Source organism: Salvelinus alpinus, chromosome 2 (assembly GCF_045679555.1).
Source record: "Salvelinus alpinus chromosome 2, SLU_Salpinus.1, whole genome shotgun sequence".
In the NCBI taxonomy this organism is placed as follows: domain Eukaryota; kingdom Metazoa; phylum Chordata; class Actinopteri; order Salmoniformes; family Salmonidae; genus Salvelinus; species Salvelinus alpinus.
The window spans coordinates 113,142,991-113,162,897 of NC_092087.1; the positions used below are offsets into that span (position 1 = coordinate 113,142,991).

Genomic DNA, 19,907 nt, shown 5'->3' on the forward strand with positions numbered 1-19,907 from the left:
TCAACGGAACGTCCCTAGCCCGTTGAAAATACATGATCTAAGTGATTGATAGTTGGTATTCAGCAGTCATTAAGCCTTATTTACTTTAATGAACTACCAAAATAGTGATTTTGTCAGACAGCAGCTCTACACTTTATTGACTGACTGATCCATTCATCCTTCCATCCCTCCTCAGCCTTCCTCTCCTCTGAAGACCCAGTGAGGGTGGAGCTCAGTCAGAGATCTGTTGAGGGACTGGTTAGGAAGAACACTTCTACAGCCAGAGAGGTGAGAGGTCACACATGGTTTAGATGGTAAATATTTATGTCCCCTTAGCGGTTTATCACGTAAGCAAAAGGGAATATCTTCCATCATCTATGCTTATTTACGTTAGTGCCAATTGTCCACTGATGTGGGTGTAGTTTGTCACCCCTTTTGGCTGTATGAAAGTGAATTTCCCCTCAGGCACACACATTTGTTCTTTGTTATTACCCGAGCCACTGCCTGTTCACCCCGCTATCATCTAGAAGGTGAGGTGAGTACAGGTGCATCAAAGCTGGGACCGAGAGACAGAAGCTGTTTTTCCATCACTAACACAGAGAGGCTGCTGCCTACATACACAGACTTGAAATCATTGGCCACTTCAAGGAATGGAACACTAGTCACTTTAATAATGTTTACATATCTGCCATTACTCATCTCATATGTATATACTGTATTCTATCCTGTTCTACTGTATCTTAGTCTATGTATTACTCATCTCATATGTATATACTGTATTCTATCCTATTCTACTGTATCTTAGTCTATGCATTACTCATCTCATATGTATATACTGTATTCTATCCTATTCTACTGTATCTTAGTCTATGTATTACTCATCTCATATGTATATACTGTATTCTATCCTATTCTACTGTATCTTAGTCTATGTATTACTCATCTCATATGTATATATTGTATTCTATCCTATACTATTGTATCAGTCTATGCCGCTCTGACATCACTCGTCCATATATTTATATATTCTTATTCCATTACTTAGATTTGTGTGTGTTAGATATTACTGCACTGAAGCATTTCGCTACACCCGCAATAACATCTGTATGTGACAAATAACATTTGATTTATTATGAAGGTCACTTGTGTAAAATGTACTTTTCCCCACTCATCTTTTGACATTGCTTATGTATTTTTAGTGGCTTGGCTGCTTCCAGATTATGTCAAAGGCCCATCCTGGTAGATCTGAACCTAATGCGGCTTGGAGTGATGGTGGTGTTTACCACTCAGTCAGCAGGCTTGAAATGTGAGATTGATACTGTTTTTCATACTAAGATGGACGATCAGTTTGTTGATTGGTCAGTCAATGGGTTAATCTTGTTTTGCAATATGTTCAAATCAAATCAAGCTTTATTTATACAGCACATTTCAGACATGGATGCAACACAATGACTTCAAAGGAAAAAAACTGAAATATTTAGTACACAAACATAAGAGGATTAAAAAAATTATAATCACAACTTAAAGACTAATGAGCATCCTAAGGAAATGCCATTGATTAAAATGTTAAAATATCCAACCCAAAATATAAGCTTGTTTTTTAGGAGGGGCTCTGAAAGACACTATGGGGGTGTCCACTGGAAGTTGACTAGTAACAACAACTGGGACCTCAAAGACACCCACCATGAGACCCACTAAATCTGCCCAAGAAGAGGCAAACAAAAGAAAAACCCACACCAAACTTAAAGACAGGAAGCAAACCAAAAAGGTGGAGCAACTAAAGGTGTTGACTCTCCACATCTATCAAGACAACTGGAGCACTGGGCCAGACACTCTTAAATAGAACCTGGACCAGCTCAGGTGAAACACCTTCCCACTAACGAGATGGACAAGCCAGCACAGGTGTAACACATACTGACTAACGAGGTGACACCAATCAGTGCGTCCTACATGCTAACGAGCTAAACGTGCTAACGAGCTAGAAACCAAAGACTGTAACACTTCCCCCTTAAGACAACAAATATATCCTACATTTATGACTCAATTTATTAGGATTGTTAATAAAATTGATTATACACTGATTTATTATACTGCGTTAATGTGTATAGGCTGCAAGTATGTTGAAATTCAATGTTTTTTCCCCCAACTTTCACTTTCAACTAAAACCAAACTTATATTGTAAGTTGGGCATAGTCTTATTTTCAACAACATTTTACTAGGTGGCATAGCCCCAATGTCACAGTTTAAACGTGTCCAAATGCAGAAACACTTTGTGATAAATTGAAAACATAAACATAAAATGTACTATATACACAAACATCGGCCACAATAATCATATTACTTAAACAAGCTCCTTATAAACTGCACAAGCACCAAAAACGCTGTTGTTTTGACAAGTAGCAATAAATCACTGATATCGATTAGGGGGGAAATCAGGTTGTACGTGCTGTTGAAACTAACACAACTAAAAAAACACATGGAAATGGGAGATATCTTTCACCTCACTGGTTAGAGGACAACCTGCAGAAGACAGTCAGCTACATTTTAGAGTGATGCATTTAAATTTATGGGTTGCAAAACAAAGGAACGCAACACTTATTTGTCATAACTAATCTATATCATGCTAAAATCATTTGTGCGACAGGAGGGAGATGAGGTTGCACTTCCTGTTAAAACTAACACCTGAAAAACCACACGGAATCTGGGAGTAATGTGTACATCACTGGTTAGAGGACAACTTGTAGAAAACAGCTCGCTACATTTTGAGGTGTTCCATTTTGATTCAAGTGGGTCACCAACATGGTAAGTGTAACACAGCTCTTTTTGTGTTAGTCACTTTTTGTTAAATCACATAAATAGTACTCTTCCAATTCAGAGCCTGGATTTTCCCCCTGAGGCTAATATCCATATCATGTTGAAATCAATAGAACAGGGGACAAACGTTTAGGGTTCTACATTGTGACATCATTAAAATACTCCTACTACAATGTTAAAACATTCTACATTGTGACATCATTAAAATACTCCTACTACAATGTTAAAACATTCTACATTGTGACATTATTTCATTGATATCATGAAACAACTCCATGTATTTTCTGATGTTTAATCAGAGATCTTTTATCAGTGTACCTCTTCCCACATTGATCACAGCTATGAGGTTTCTCTCCCATGTGTATTCTCTGGTGTACAGTCAGAGAGCTAGATGTAGTAAAACTCTTCCCACATTGACCACAGGTATAAGGTTTATCTCCTGTGTGTGTTCTCTGGTGTACAGTCAGAATGCTAGATGTAGTAAAACTCTTCCCACATTGACCACAGGTATAAGATTTATCTCCTGTGTGTATTCTCTGGTGTGATGTCAGCTGGCCAGATCGACCAAAACTCTTTCCACATTGAGCACAGCTATAAGATTTCTCTCCTGTGTGTATTCTCTGGTGTGATGTCAGCTGGCCAGATCGACCAAAACTCTTTCCACATTGATCACAGCTATAAGGTTTCTCTCCTGTGTGTATTCTATGGTGTAGAGTCAGAGTGCTAGATGCAGCAAAACTCTTCCCACATTGATCACAGCTATAAGGTTTCTCTCCTGTGTGTATTCTATGGTGTAGAGTCAGAGTGCTAGATGCAGCAAAACTCTTCCCACATTGATCACAGCTATAAGGTTTCTCTCCTGTGTGTATTCTATGGTGTAGAGTCAGAGTGCTAGATGTAGTAAAACTCTTCCCACATTGAGTACAGCTATAAGATTTCTCTCCTGTGTGTATTCTTTGGTGTAGAGTCAGAGTGCTAGATTGACCAAAACTCTTCCCACATTGACCACAGCTAAAAGGTTTCTCTCCTGTGTGTGTTCTCTGGTGTGATATAAGGTTGCTTAGCTGAGTAAAACTCTTACCACATTGAGTACAGCTATACGGTTTCTCTCCTGTGTGTGTTCTCTGGTGTGTTATCAGGCTGGTTGAATGAGTAAAACTCTTACCACATTGATCACAGCTGTAAGGTTTCTCTCCTGTGTGTGTTCTCTGATGAATTTTAATGTCTGATGAGGTGAATCTCTTCCCACAGTCAGAGCAGCAGTGAGGTTTCTTCCCTGTGGATCTCCGCTGGTGTTTCTTGAAGTGTTCTGATCTGGAGAGACTCTTCTCTGCCTCGTCAGCATCATGAGGTTGTTGAGGCTCCCCAGAGGATCCAGGACAGTCACGTCTCTTTCCTGTGTGAATGACAAAGTCATACAGATGGTTAAAGGCCCACAACAGCAGAAATCCACTGTAAAAGGTGATGCCAACAGCGTAGCCATGATGTTGTACAATAATTGACGTCTGTAATGAATGTAATGATTTGACATTTGTCTTAAAAGGAGCAAGAAGTCATATATTGTCATGTTTTCACATTAGTAGTAACACCTAAGATTGTAGACTAGAAATAAGTTATTCATGTTGTTGAAACTCTAAGCAGTGTGCCAGACGACTTTTGGTCTCCAATATAGGCCCCTTTCCGTGTTGCTAAAATTGCGGCACGAGGTCGATGCAAATGCAATTTGATTGTAGAAACTCCTCCTTTCTAATGAGGAAACCACTAATTATGGATGCACTATATCTGGTAATGAGGAAACCACTAGTTATGGACATAGTATATCTGCCTGGAGCAAAAATGGTGAGCAAAGATTTTAGTTTTTCACAATGTATTCTCAATGTGAATGGGGGAAAACTCAGGGGAGTAACCTCCATTTCCAGGTTGATTATGAGTACATTTCACACTACTTTGGATTATAATTGTAAGGCTCGTTTGAATGTCCTGCTTAATATTAATACTCTTTCTTACAAGATGGCATCTCATATGTATATACTATATTCTATCCTATTCTACTGTATCTTAGTCTATGTATTACTCATCTCATATGTATATACTGTATTCTATCCTATTCTACTGTATCTTAGTCTATGTATTACTCATCTCATATGTATATACTATATTCTATCCTATTCTACTGTATCTTAGTCAATGTCAAAAAAAAATCTTCCCAAGATGGCATAGCAGTTCAGAAGTCATTTTGTCCTAGTATTGTCGTGTCCTGTATATATATATATATATTTACACCTTTCTTCGCATATCTTTTATATATTTTATTAGAACTCAACTACAAAAAGCTTTCCTGCAACCCGCCTCACCAATTACACAAAAAAAAGTATTATTTACCTCAAATCTGAAAATCCACAATAGAAGCTAGCCAGAAGCTAACCAGAAGCTAGTCAGAAACTAGCCAGAAGCTAACCAGAAACTATCCAGAAGCTAACCTGAAGCTACCCAGAAGTTAGCCGGTTTACTGGCTAACGTTAGTATTTCAGCTACCCACATTTTGTGGTCATCAGCTATTCCTTTAGCTCGATAATCTATCGGCACTTTTGTACAACGCGACTCAGACCAGAACATACCGGACCGATTTTCTCAATATCCCCGGATTTCAACCGCAAGCTCTGGACATTTACACCTTGATTTCTCAGCTAGCTAGCTGCAAACCCTGTGACTATTGGCTTACGTCGATCCCGGAGCAAACTTAAATTATTCCGGAGCTAGCCAGCTGAAGAGTTCCATCAGCCATTCCCGGGCTACAATCACCTATCCGGACCCCTTTTTTTTTACTACAAATGCGGAGCCCCACCAGGCCTTCACGACTGACTACCGACGTTATCTGCCCGAGGGAGTTATCCAACTGGCACCTCCATCGCAACGTTACCTGAACGCTCATCTGGGGCCCGCTAATTGTTAGCTGTCTTATCGGCTGCTATCTGAATAAGTATATCGGACAATTTTTCTTGGGTGACTATATCTATTTTGCCAATCGGATTGATCCCCTCTACCACACGGAACCCCACTAATCTACCGACGGAAACGCACGAGGTGACTAAAAATAGACCTCCATCCTATGCTATCTTGCTACCGATAGCCAGCTACCCGGCCAGCTGTCTGGATCGCCGTGACCCCAACCAACCTCTACTCACTGGACCCTTATGATCACTCGATTAAGCATGCCTCTCCTTAATGTAAATATGCCTTGTTCATTGCTGTTCTGGTTAGTGTTTATTGGCTTATTTCACTGTAGAGCCTCTAGCCCTGCTCACTATACCATATCCAACCTTTCAGTTCCACCACCCACATATGCGATGACATCACCTGGTTTCAATGATGTTTCTAGAGACAATATCTCTCTCATCATCACTCAATACCTAGGTTTACCTCCACTGTATTCACATCCTACCATACCTTTGTCTGTACATTATTCCTTGAAGCTATTTTATCGCCCCCAGAAACTTCCTTCTACTCTCTGTTCTAGACGTTCTAGACGACCAATTCTCATAGCTTTTAACCGTACCCTTATCCTACTCCTCCTCTGTTCCTCTGGTGATGTAGAGGTGAACCCAGGCCCTGCAGTACCTAGCTCCACTCCTATTCCCCAGGCGCTCTCTTTTGATGACTTCTGTAACCGTAATAGCCTTGGTTTCATGCATGTTAACATTAGAAGCCTCCTCCCTAAGTTTGTTTTGTTCACTGCTTTAGCACACTCTGCCAACCCAGATGTTTTAGCCGTGTCTGAATCCTGGCTTAGGAAGACCACCAAAAATTCGGACATTTTCATCCCTAACTACAAGATTTTCAGACAAGATAGAACGGCCAAAGGGGGCGGTGTTGCAATCTACTGCAAAGATTGACTGCAGAGTTCTGTTTTACTATCCAGGTCTGTTCCCAAACAATTTGAACTTCTACTTTTAAAAATCCACCTCTCTAAAAACAAGTCTCTCACCGTTGCCGCCTGCTATAGACCACCCTCTGCCCCCAGCTGTGCTCTGGACACCATATGTGAACTGATTGCCCCCCATCTATCTTCAGAGCTCGTGCTGCTAGGCGACCTAAATTGGAACATGCTCAACACCCCAGCCATCCTACAATCTAAGCTTGATGCCCTCAATCTCACACAAATTATCAATGAACCTACCAGGTACCACCCCAATTCCATAAACACGGGTACCCTCATAGATATCATCCTAACCAACTTGCCCTCTAAATACACCTCTGCTGTTTTCAACCAAGATCTCAGCGATCACTGCCTCATTGCCTGCATCCGTAATGGGGCAGCGGTCAAACGACCTCCACTCATCACTGTCAAACGCTCCCTGAAACACTTCAGCGAGCAGGCCTTTCTAATCGACCTGGCCGAGGTATCCTGGAAGGATATTGATCTCATCCCGTCAGTAGAGGATGCCTGGATATTTTTTTTAAATGCCTTCCTCACCATCTTGAATAAGCATGCCCCATTCAAGAAATTTAGAACCAGGAACAGATATAGCCCTTGGTTCTCTCCTGACCTGACTGCCCTTAACCAACAGAAAAACATCTTATGGCGTTCTGCATTAGCATCGAACAGCCCCCGTGCTATGCAACTTTTCAGGGAAGCTAGAAACCAATATACACAGGCAGTTAGAAAAGCCAAGGCTAGCTTTTTCAAGCAGAAATTTGCTTCCTGCAACACAAACTCCAAAAAGTTCTGGGACACCGTAAAGTCCATGGAGAATAAGAACAAGCTCTTCAACCGATCGTTGCCTGCACCTGCCCGCCTGTCCAACATCACTACTCTGGACGGCTCTGACTTAGAATATGTGGACAACTACAAATACCTGTTATAGACTGTTATAGACCACCCTCAGCTCCCAGCTGTGCCCTGGACACCATATGTGAATTGATTGCCCCCCCCCCCCCCCCATCTATCAGAACTGGTCGTCTAGTACGTTGGGAACAGAATAAAAAGGATTTCTAGGCGTGGTAGGATAGATTCAAGGCATAATGTACAGACAGGGGTATGGTAGGGTGTGAGAACAGTGGAGGTAAACCTAGGCATTGAGTGACGATAAGAGAGGTTGCATCTCTGGAGGCACCAGTTATGCTAGGTGAGGTCACCGCATGTGTGGGAGGTGGGACAAAAGAGTTCTCTGAGGCATGTTGAGCGGGACTAGAACATGAAAACGGTTTTCCCAGCGTAACATAAGGAGCCACTAAATGATAAGTGGGTCGAGTGCATTTCAGAATACAAAAAAATTGTCCGACAGCAATATCCCGTATTTAAGTTGAAGTTCATCATATGACAAGCGTAACGTTATGACTATAACTACTGTTCCCTGAAGGAGGGAAACTAGGTACAACATACTATCAAATCCACGCCTCGCTGGAAGCCCCGCCACCCACAGGTGATGAGAGTGAGGCTTGGATTTATTCTGCTCTTTAATACCGCTCTTCACCGACACAGGAAAGGGCGGGAACAAACAGGTGTTGTACCTCGTTTCCCTCCTTCAGGGAAGTGCAATTATAATCAAAGTTACACTCCCTTTCAGTCATTTAACTTCGGAAAAACATACTATGGGGAAATACAATCATTCCCCATGCCGACCCAAACGGATACTAAATGAAACAGCCCCCTGCAGACCACCCAGACCTGACCCTACAAGATGCGTCAGTTTTGTCAATTTATTCATTGTCTTTTGTTTGAAATAGTCTATCTATCTGTAGACTATTAGTCTACTACTGAAAACTTAAGTAGCAGAACGGCAGAATTTACGAAGTCCAGCAGTGGAGGGGGGACTCCCTCTGGTCAGGTTGCGTTGACGACCGGCTCCCTCTGGTCGGGTTACGTTGACGACCGGCTCCCTCTGGTCGGGTTACGTTGACGACCGGCTCCCTCTGGTCGGGTTACGTTGACGACCGGCTCCCTCTGGTCGGGTTACGTTGACGACCGGCTCCCTCTGGTCGGGTTACGTTGACGACCGGCTCCCTCTGGTCGGGTTATGTTGACGAGCGGCTCCCTCTGGTCGGGTTATGTTGACGAGCGGCTCCCTCTGGTCGGGTTATGTTGACGAGCGGCTCCCTCTGGTCGGGTTATGTTGACGAGCGGCTCCCTCTGGTCGGGTTATGTTGACGAGCGGCTCCCTCTGGTCGGGTTATGTTGACGAGCGGCTCCCTCTGGTCGGGTTATGTTGACGACCGGCTCCCTCTGGTCGGGTTATGTTGACGACCGGCTCCCTCTGGTCGGGTTATGTTGACGACCGGCTCCCTCTAGTTATGACTTCGAGTCATTTGTGTGTCTTAATTATTTAATCAAACAGAATGCTTAAAGCATCATACAAGTTCAGTACATACAGATTTTATAAAAACACATGGGGCGATTGGTAGAAAGAACAGATGACTCTTGGTTGACCAAGATGTATTTTAGTTGGGGACAGCACTAGAACATGATTTTGGGGCTCCCGAGTGGCGCAGCGGACACTGCATCTCAGTGCTTGAGGCGCCACTACAGACACCCTGGATCAAATCCAGACTGTATCACAACCGGCTGTGATTGGGAGTCCCATAGGGCGGCACACAATTGGCCCAGCATCGTCCGGGGTAGGCAGTCATCGTAAATAAGAATTTGTTCTTAGCTGACTTGCCTAGTTAAATACAGGTTACATTTAAATAAATAAAAGTGTTTCATGATAAACCATTTTCTATAAATCCGTCAAGGCACCAACTTTGAGAAGGGTTTAAAACAAATGTTTAAAACCAATTCATGAATGTAATTGAATCTAGGTATGTCTTGCCATTAATGTAAAGGCATGAAAAAAAAATGTCTGAATATTATACAATGACTTATCAACAGCTCTAATAATTTGCCTCCACAGAAAATCTTCACTGGCAATTCTAGAATATACTATATAGCCTAGAAACCTGGTTAAACTATCACTATGACATCATGGATGAATACTAGAATATACTATATTGCCTAAAAACCTGGTTAAACTATCATTATGACATCATGGATGAATTCTAGAATATACTATATAGCCTAGAAACCTGGTTAAACTATCACTATGACATCATGGATGAATTCTAGAATATACTATATATCCTAGAAACCTGGTTAAACTATCATTATGATATCATGCATGGCCAGTCCTTGTATTCATAGTGTAGTGAATTCAGGGGGAAGCCCTGAGCTGGACTCAAACCTGGGTCCAGCGACTGTCAAGCCAACACCTTATAACTGTTACGCCAAGATGTCTGAACTTCTTGACGAGTTCGCTAGGTGTCGAGTTAGTGTTCCTACAATAACTTTCTCTATGAATTTGAGATTGGTTACATTTCTCCAGCCCCCATCCCAGCCCCCATCCCTCAGCTGTTTACCAAACCAAGTCTCTGGGCAGCCATTTTGTTGCTGTTTAAATACTAGGTTGTCACTTTAAAAAAGCCACACATCAATCAACCAATCTGAAGTTGAAACAATAACAAAGCAGTCATTCCACCACTGTTTTGCTAATAAGATGATGATGGGTCTGGAGACATTTAACTACTCTCAAATTCATAGACAGACCTATGGATGCAAGGACTGACCATCCATGATATCAACATTATAGTTAACCATGTTAAGGCTGTTGATTTACATTGTTTCTAAACATTGGAGTAAAAAAAGCTTATTTGGGGTTCTGATGGGGTACAACAGTTGAACTAAGCTCATGAGGCATGTGTTATATTCTTCAAGAATCAATGGCTATAAATAAATAATTTAAAAGTCAAAATATGGATGTAGCAATTGCAGATTTCCCTTTTAACACCAAACATCAGTTCAACAACTGCAGAGTTTGTACCTCTGTATTTAAGACAGTACTTACCAGTGGTAATCACGGCCCGGTTTCTAGAAACCATCTTATGGCTAAGTTCATCTTTAGAACCACTGGATGCCTTAAATTGCGTTTGGGAAATCGGGTCCAGATATCCAGTTTCCTCCTCCTCTTCTTCCGATGAGACCGTATTCTCCCCCTCCTCCGCTTTCACTTCAAAAACTGAATCCTCCTCATCTTTTACTGTAACACCTTCCTCCTCTTTCACTCGGAACCCCTCTTCTTTCACTGTAACGTCTTCCTCTTTCACTCTGAACGCCTCTTCTTTCACTGTAACGTCTTCCTCTTCTTTCACTGAAACGTCTTTCTCTTCTTCTTTCAGGGTAACAACCTCACCCTCTACTTGTTTTTGTATTGTAACATCCTTCTCTTCCTCCTCCTCTTTGATGAGAGCTTCTTTCTCCGTCCAACAGACCGTCTCTTCTTCAGCAGGAAGAGAGTCATTTAGTGAACTCATGGTCGGAGATGTTAGCTAGCTAGGCTAATGCTAACTTAACCAGTCCGCTAGCTGAATAATAACAACAGCACCGTAAATATGAAATTAAATAGGATAACTAACTAACTAGACAACAGAAGAGGGTTTAAAACACAGTGGCTAATATACACTAAAGCGTCTAAAGAGCTTTATGGGTTCGGCTATTTTGGCTAGCAAGCTACCGAGGTGGCGGACTAACTGTTGCTGCTGCTGAAAGAAGCGTTCCGTCCACTAGATTATACGTCACACTAACAGCATTGCGTTCCGTCCACTAGATTATACGTCACACTAACAGCATTGCCTTAAAATCGCACACCGCCATCAGCTGACGAGTGGGTAACGCTCAGTCTGAACCTCTGACTGCGATGGAGATGTGCGACTTTAAGACAATGACGCTAGTGTGACGTAAAATATATATTATAATGTTCAGACAAAAAGTTAGTGTAGGAAGCATGAGTTTTTACTCACCAGTGTAACAATACAGTGTGGTTAAAGACTTAGTAACTTAGTTGTGTTCACGATCTAGTTCCCTATAAGCACAACCAGTTATGTTTTTGAATGATCACATATGTATTAATTTATTTCGGGATTCTGGGTAATCCACAGCAGATTTATGGAGAATTGCTGTGGGTGAGTTCAAAATTGAGTGGTCCTGGGATAGAAATATATAAAGTTGACATTACATCATAAAATCCACCTTTTAAATCATACATTAGCAATTTATGTTTTAGTAACTACTGTTGTTGGTTTGGTGTCAAGTAAGCCTCTCTTTATATGTTATTTGCCAAATCTCAGTTTTCCATGTGGGTTTTATGCTAAAGTTCCCTCTTTCAAATTGGTATCTAACTGGAAAATGCATCTTCTTTAGGAGTGCTATTTATATCCTGTCGACTACTGATCATTCATCCACACTGTGTGTCTCATCAATGCAGGTCATTTATGACAAATGTATAGAGTATATGTTTTATAAATTCATGAACACCAGCCATTCATCAGCCCGGTTTTGTTAGTATAGGTGTATTATACTTCTTAACCACCATAGGGGGACATTTAGTCATTTTCCAGGTTAATTTGATATATTTTGATACTAAAATGGATGACAGTTTATTCTGATGTAGTGAATATGAGACACATGGAAACAATTGATTCATTTATTATAGTAAATTATGAATTAGTAGGAATTGTTAAATCCACTATATGATCACAATGACTTTGATAGACATTTCAATTGTTTTTTTGTTAGTATATTATAGGGCAGATTAATGGAGAATTGCTGTGGGAGTGCTATTTATATCCCGTCACTACTGATCATTCATCCATACTGTGTGTGTCCCATCATTGCAGCTTTGGAAATAAATGAACTATCCATCCATTGCTCCTTCCTGTGTTGACTCACTGACTTGAGAGACCAGGAAGGTCACACTAGCTCGATAGGTTGATATCTAGCTCAAGCTTCACCTCATGCTTTTCATTAACTGTGTGGTTGTGTTATCTAGTGGGAACCTGTTAGCACGGTGGGCTCTGGTGCATTCTTGCCGTGGGCTCAAGATGACAGAGGAAATCAACCTGCTTGCTCCTTTTTGTTTTGTCAACTTTTCGATATGGATGTTAATCAGCTCACTGGTCAAGATAACAACACAACAACGGTAGCACGCGCTGTAACGTGTTACATTTGATACCGGAGCTACGAGGCATGCGCTGAAATCGCTTAGCAGTAAACTTCAAAGCAGTGTGTCACTTTATCAGCAGTGATCAATGAAGTTTGAAGCTTCATTTCGTCCCTAATCTTTTGATATGCAAACACGTTCAACACACATCATGTTTTAGTTGGGTTCTAACTGGTCTCCGGTAGTTGGGCTCCAGCTCACTGACCATAGTCACTACTTTTCAGCATGTTTTCTGTGAATTAGACTACGGGAGTTTTGTAACATTTTCCACCTTGGCTTATTGCTAGCACGCTGACTGACTTCTGGAATCTATCTATTTTGGATGTGGGGGATTTTCCCTCATTCTGTATGTTGCTGCTCTTTTGACCTGCAGTTAATGTCATTTAGCTAATTGTTAGCTGGCTGGCTAAGATAACTGCATATAGCTAATGTTAGCTGGCTGGCTAAGATAACTGCATATAGCTAATGTTAGCTGGCTGGCTAAGATAACTGCATATAGCTAATGTTAGCTGGCTAAGATAACTGCATATAGCTAATGTTGGCTGGCTGGCTAAGATAACTGCATATAGCTAACGTTAGCTGGTTGGCGTGCATATAGCTAATGTTAGCTGGCTGGCTAAGATAACTGCATATAGTTAACATTCTTTGATTGGTTAGATGGCGTTATGTATTTCCAAAACTGTGGTTTACTTTAATCACTCAAATCATGAGTTCAAATTATTGGTTTAATTTAAAGTTATACATTTTAAGTTATTTCTGTTGTAGTTTACATCATAGGGAATAGGCTGGTCCTCCATATTACATCACACCTTACTTTGGCATTCTTCTGAATTCTGATTGGTTTAAGACAGACAGACAGACAGACAGACAGACAGACAGACAGACAGACAGACAGACAGACAGACAGACAGACAGACAGTGTGTTATAACAGAGTGATCTCACTAGGTGACAAGGTGAGTCTCTTCTCCCTGACCTGGTGGTTATAATGACCTGGTGGTAATAATGACCTGGTGGTAATAATGACCTGGTGGTTATAATGACCTGGTGGTAATAAAGACCTGGTGGGAATAATGACCTGGTGGTTATAATGACCTGGTGGTTATAATGACCTGGTGGTAATCATGACTTGGTGGTAATAATGACCTGGTGGTTATAATGACCTGGTGGTTATAATGACCTGGTGGTAATAATGACCTGGTGGTAATAATGACCTGGTGGTTATAATGACCTGGTGGTAATAATGACTTGGTGGTTATAATGACCTGGTGGTTATAATTGTTACGCACGCCTCTATAAAGAAGGAACGCAACTCCCTGCTGCAACTCAACTCTCCGTGAAGCGAAAGAGGTATGGACATGAGCAATTGATAATGTGGTAAAAAAGCTGACACTTGTACATTATCAATTGCAATTTGTTCAAAGGAATAAGAAATTGCTTTAATGATGTGCACAAGTGACTAGATGATTTGGAATTTGTACAAGTAGTATCAAGAATTACACTTTTGATCTAAGAAATGCACCAAAGCGACTGAGGAAAACTGTAATCCCTTTCCCAGTGGAATACAACCTAACAGAAAAGAAGCCATTCTTCACAAAACAGTATGAATACAAACAATGGCAGGGCTGATTTGTGATGAAGAGGGTATGGGCCATTAAAAAAGCCATCACCTACAGAGAGATGAACCTGGAGAAGAGTCCCCTAAGCAAGGTGGTCATTGTGCTCTGTTCACAAACATAAACACACCCCACAGAGCCCCTGGACAACAGCACAATTAGACCCAACCAAATCATGAGAAAACAAAAAGATAATTACTTGACACATTGGAAAGAATTAACAAAAAAACAGAGAAAACTAGAATGCTATTTGGCCCTAAACAGAGAGTACACAGTGGCAGAATACCTGACCACTGTGACTGACCCAAACTTAAGGAAAGCTTTGACTATGTACAGACTCAGTGAGCATAAATGTCAAATGTGTGATTTCATGAACTGGTACATACAAGAAAACCAGGTTTTAAAGTTCTGTTCAATAGCCATCCCATCATTACAAAACATTTGAAAGGCTAAGTCTATCATCTCCTGAGAAGTCGTAACTATTCACATGAACTTTTCAAAGAGGTTTGGTGCCCCCTGGTGGCTGAACCCGAGATCAATGAGAGATCTTGTCAGAAAAATGCCAGAGTCCCACTTCTCTGTCATTGCACAAACTAGAGAGGGGGAAAAAATGTGTGAAAATCAATACAGATAATCCTTTAAAATGTGGGACATTTAGCCCACCGGGAAGTATTTTTAATCATTATTTGAATATTTCGGCAATTGGTCGAAAAAGTGACAGAGTGCCACCTCCGTGCACCTGGTATTATTTTGGGTTACCAGGCACGATTTTCAAAAGTGTCTTAAATGATATTCAGGGGACATACAGACATACATGCCCGCTATGGGAACACCATACTACGGCCCTAAGTCAATGGGGGCCGGCCTGAGGGATTTATGGAGGTTTTAAAAAGATTCTGGCCTGATCCATCCGTGCACCTGGTATTATTTTGGGTTACCAGGCACAATTTTTTTAAATTAGCAAAACACTGTATTTAACCCACTGTAGCACTGTCCCCCTTAGCGAGCAATGGACCCCAGCAACCCAATGAAGCCATTAAGAACCATATTCAAAAATACACCTGGTAACCTGTTCAATCACCAGGCGCACGGCTCAACAAAGTTGAGTGTGAACTTCTGTGTAGACTTAGAAATTTTTTGTCTGGGAAAAAAATATATATAAATAAAATAAAGTTGCAGCTGTCTTTGATATGCTCAAAACGAACTAACTGCTATCTTGAAATGTTGAAAAAGTGTTTTTAAATAATTATCCTATCATTTGAAAATTAGTTGAAAGGCTGAGGGAGCCATCTCCTGAGAGGAGGTTGGAGATGATTCTCTTAGCCTTTCAACTAATTTGCAAATGCCTATTTTAAAAGGATGGCTATTTAAAAACACTTTTTCAACATTTCAAGATAGCAGTTAGTTCAGTTTGATGTAAATAAAGACAGCTGCAACTTTATTTTATTCATTTTCAGTTTTTGGTAAAAAAAATACTTTTGAAAATGAGTAAAATAAAGATGCAGCTATCATATTTTAGTCAGAATGTGGTACACCTGTGCTGGCTTGTCCATCTCGTTAGTCAGAATGTGTTACACCTGTGCTGGCTTGTCCATCTCGTTAGTCAGAATGTGTTACACCTGTGCTGGCTTGTCCATCTCGTTAGTCAGTATGTGTTACACCTGTGCTGGCTTGTCCATCTCGTTAGGGTTGGATGTTGCATCCAATTGTTAATATTTTAATCAATGGCATTTCCATAGGATGCTCATTAGTCTTTCAGTTGTTAGTCTTCTGTTTTTTATCCTCTTATGTTTGTGTACTAAATATATCTGTTTATTTTCATTGTTTTTTCCTGTGAAGCCATTGTGTTGCATCCATGTCTGAAATGTGCTGTATAAATAAAGCTTGATTTGATTTGAACATATTGAAAAACAAATTAACCCAATGACCGACCAATCAGACTCTTGCAAAACCAATTAACAAAATATGTGCAAAAGCAACACATATCTTGGTCCATCTTAGTATGAAAAACAGTATGAATTAAGTGTATCTTCCACTATGTCAAAATAGTGCATGGTATGTACGTTTACTATCACTTTTCAACCAACCTAGTTAATTTGTTAAAAAATGCATTTAAAAAAAAATCAACAATACTTCAAAGGATTCAACTACTGAAAACTATAATGTGAAATGGAAGTTGTTTTCTGTTGTTAGTGAGCATTCTCTTAAGGTGTTAGTTAGTCTTTGGTTTTTCCATTTATGTTTTGAGGTTGGACTTTAGCACGTATAGCTAGTTAGTACGTAGGACGCACTGATTGGTGTCACCTCGTTAGTCAGTATGTGTTACACCTGTGTTGGCTTGTCCATCTCGTTAGTGGGAAGGTGTTTCACCTGAGCTGGTCCAGGTTCTATTTAAGAGTGTCTGGCCCAGTGCTCCAGTTGTCTTGATAGATGTGGAGAGTCAACACCTTTAGTTGCTCCACCTTTTTGGTTTGCTTCCTGTCTTTAAGTTTGCTGTGGGTTTTTCTTTTGTTTGCCTCTTCTTGGGCAGATTTAGTGGGTCTCATGGTTGGTGTCTTTTTGGTCCCAGTTGTTGTTACTAGTCAACTTTCAGTCGACACCCCCATAGTGTCTTTGAGAACCCCTCCTAAAAAACAAGCTTATATTTTGGGTTGGATATTGCATCCAATTAGTGTTTTAATCAATGGCATTTCCTTAGAATGCTCATTGGTCTTTCAGTTGTTAATCTTCTGTTTTTTTTATCCTGTTATTTTTGTGTAATAAGTATTTCTGTTTATTTTCATTGTTTTCTCCTGTGAAGCCATTGTGTTGCATCCATGTCTGAAATGTGCTGTATAAATAAAGCTTTGATTTCATTTCAACAAATGAACCCAATGACTGACCTTAAACAGACCCTCCATCTTAGTATGAAACACAGTATCAATCCCACTTTTCCAGCCTGCTGAAGGCATGGTGGAGTGGTAAACACCACCCCCGGCACTACCAGGGGCTTGAGGTGGTCTCCCACAGCTCTGCTGGTGGAGTGGTAAACACCACCCCCGGCTCTACCAGGGGCTTGAGGTGGTCTCCCACAGCTCTGCTTATGTCATGTTCTGTGGCCTTGCTGTTCCATTTCTTGACTGCCCCTGCAACACAGAAAGAAACACATTTAGTCATATTATATAAAACATTCAAAGTAATGGATATGGAGCATCTATGGCCTCAGTTACACCTGGCACCTAAATGTGACTTCTCTCATCTGATCACTCCAAGCTGCATTAGGTTCAGATCTACCAGGATGGGCCTTTGACAGTCTGGATGCAGTCAGGCCACTGAATATAAATAAGCAATGTAAAGAGATGGGGTGAATGAGTGGGGAAAAGTACATTTGACACAAATTACCTTCATAATATCAAAGAACAAATGTGTGTGCCTGAGGGGAAATTAACTTTCCTTCAGCCAAAAGGGGTGAGAAATTACACATCCTTGGGACGTCCCTAGCCCGTTGAAGTTGACATTTAAAAGGGTTAAGGTTAGGGGTTAGGGTAGGGATGTCCCAAGGATCCCAGGTAGCATTGACCATTGTGCATTCTTCTGTCTCTTTTACATAGCAGGTGATGGGTTCTGACTTCTGAACTTGAAAATATTAAATATCCTTATTATGTGAAATTGAATGAAACAATAATGTATGTTGATGCTAATATGATGTACAATATTCCATGATGTTTCTATATGATAACAATAGAGTAATATATTTAATATGATGTACAATATTCCATGATGTTTCTATATGATAACAATAGAGTAATATATTTAATATGATGTACAATATTCCATGATGTTTCTATATGATAACAATAGAGTAATATATTTAATATGATGTACAATATTCCATGATGTTTCTATATGATAACAATAGAGTAATATATTTAATATGATGTACAATATTCCATGATGTTTCTATATGATAACAGAGTAATATATTTAATATGATTTACAATATTCCATGATGTTTCTATGTGATAACAATAGAGTAATATATTTAATATGATGTACAATATTCCATGATGTTTCTATATGATAACAATAGAGTAATATATTTAATATGATGTACAATATTCCATGATGTTTCTATATGATAACAATAGAGTAATATATTTAATATGATGTACAATATTACATGATGTTTCTATATGATAACAATAGCGTAATATATTTCATTTGCCATATACTATTTAACAGTTTCACTCATACATTTTTATTAACTTAATTATGATTCAACGTCAGTTCACCGTCTCACCTCATACTGTATTGGAGCAGCAGCAGCTGACTTCCCAGTTCAACGTCAGTTCACCGTTTCACCTCATACTGTATTGGAGCAGCAGCAGCTGACTGCCCGGTTCAACGTCAGTTCACCGTTTCACCTCATACTGTATTGGAGCAGCAGCAGCTGACTGCCCGGTTCAACGTCAGTTCACCGTTTCACCTCATACTGTATTGGTTCTTCTGGGTTTGATCGTCGGCGTCGTATGAGCTACAGTACAGTACCGTTATCTAGCTAGCTAACGTTATGTCCTAACTAGGCACAACTAGGTTTGGATTATTTCCCTCAACTATATTCTTTCCCATATATTGAATATCGTTTCCAAAAAGCCAACATGGCTTTACACTCATTAACGTAAGCTTCCAATCTAGAGCAGTTCTCACTTTTGTGATAATGAACTAGCTAACGTTAACTAACTAACTAAGGACGGTGACCTGTCCAGACGAGATGTTACAGCGAACTGAATCGTCAATGGAGGTCTTCCTCTTTATATAGCCTGCTACAGCATGCAATACTATTAACTCACAAGGGGTCATAACGTTACATGGACAATACTATCCAATTTTGGAAACGTTACATGGACAATACTATCCCATTTTGGAAACGTTACATGGACAATACTATCCCATTTTGGAGACGTTACATGGACAATACTATCCCATTTTGGAAACGTTACATGGACAATACTATCCCATTTTGGAAACGTTACATGTACAATACTATCCCATTTTGGAAACGTTACATGGACAATACTATCCCATTTTGGAGACGTTACATGGACAATACTATCCCATTTTGGAAACGTTACATGGACAATACTATCCCATTTTGGAAACGTTACATGGACAATACTATCCCATTTTGGAAACGTTACATGTCCGCCCCCTTGTGGAGGGAAATTAATAGCTTAGATGGTAGCTGTAGATGGGATTCAAATGCATAATGATATTAATACAGTGTCTAGACTACCTCTTTTGTATAAATGCCCTTCAGAATCCAAACACAGTATTGCCACGCAGCAAAATGTCGCGTATATAGTTTTTCAAGTCAGCCTGATAAAATATTGAACAATTTGTGTACAAAGATATCTTGAAATGTGATATTAGGCCTGTATGGCAGTACTGTTACTGTATGGCAGTACTGTATTGGCTAGTGCTTTCTCCAATATG

The 19,907-nt window shown here is 40.2% G+C and overlaps 3 protein-coding genes across 7 annotated transcripts in view; 1 reads left to right on the forward strand and 2 right to left on the reverse strand.

Annotated features, from left to right (window-relative positions):
• Positions 1–19,907, forward strand: part of LOC139549612 (zinc finger protein 664-like) — a 438,201-nt gene that overhangs the window by 367,693 nt on the left and 50,601 nt on the right. The gene's annotated exons all lie outside the window — the stretch shown is intronic.
• The window catches only part of LOC139549671 (uncharacterized), a 520,909-nt gene that overhangs the window by 344,409 nt on the left and 156,593 nt on the right, over positions 1–19,907 (reverse strand). The window lies entirely within an intron of this gene.
• LOC139548336 (zinc finger protein ZFP2-like) overlaps positions 1,372–19,907 on the reverse strand; it is a 110,356-nt gene continuing 91,820 nt past the window's right edge. Inside the window, exons 1-2 of one of the 2 annotated variants that reach the window (XM_071357957.1) lie at positions 10,671–11,457; positions 1,372–4,189 (exon numbers count right to left, since the gene is read on the reverse strand). In XM_071357957.1, the coding sequence (XP_071214058.1) occupies positions 3,054–4,189; positions 10,671–11,136 (1,602 nt within the window). In that variant the 5' untranslated portion in view covers positions 11,137–11,457 and the 3' untranslated portion in view covers positions 1,372–3,053. Of the gene's footprint in view, positions 4,190–10,670; positions 11,458–19,907 lie in introns of those variants that run through there. The other variant, XM_071357966.1, reaches the window with a different exon arrangement.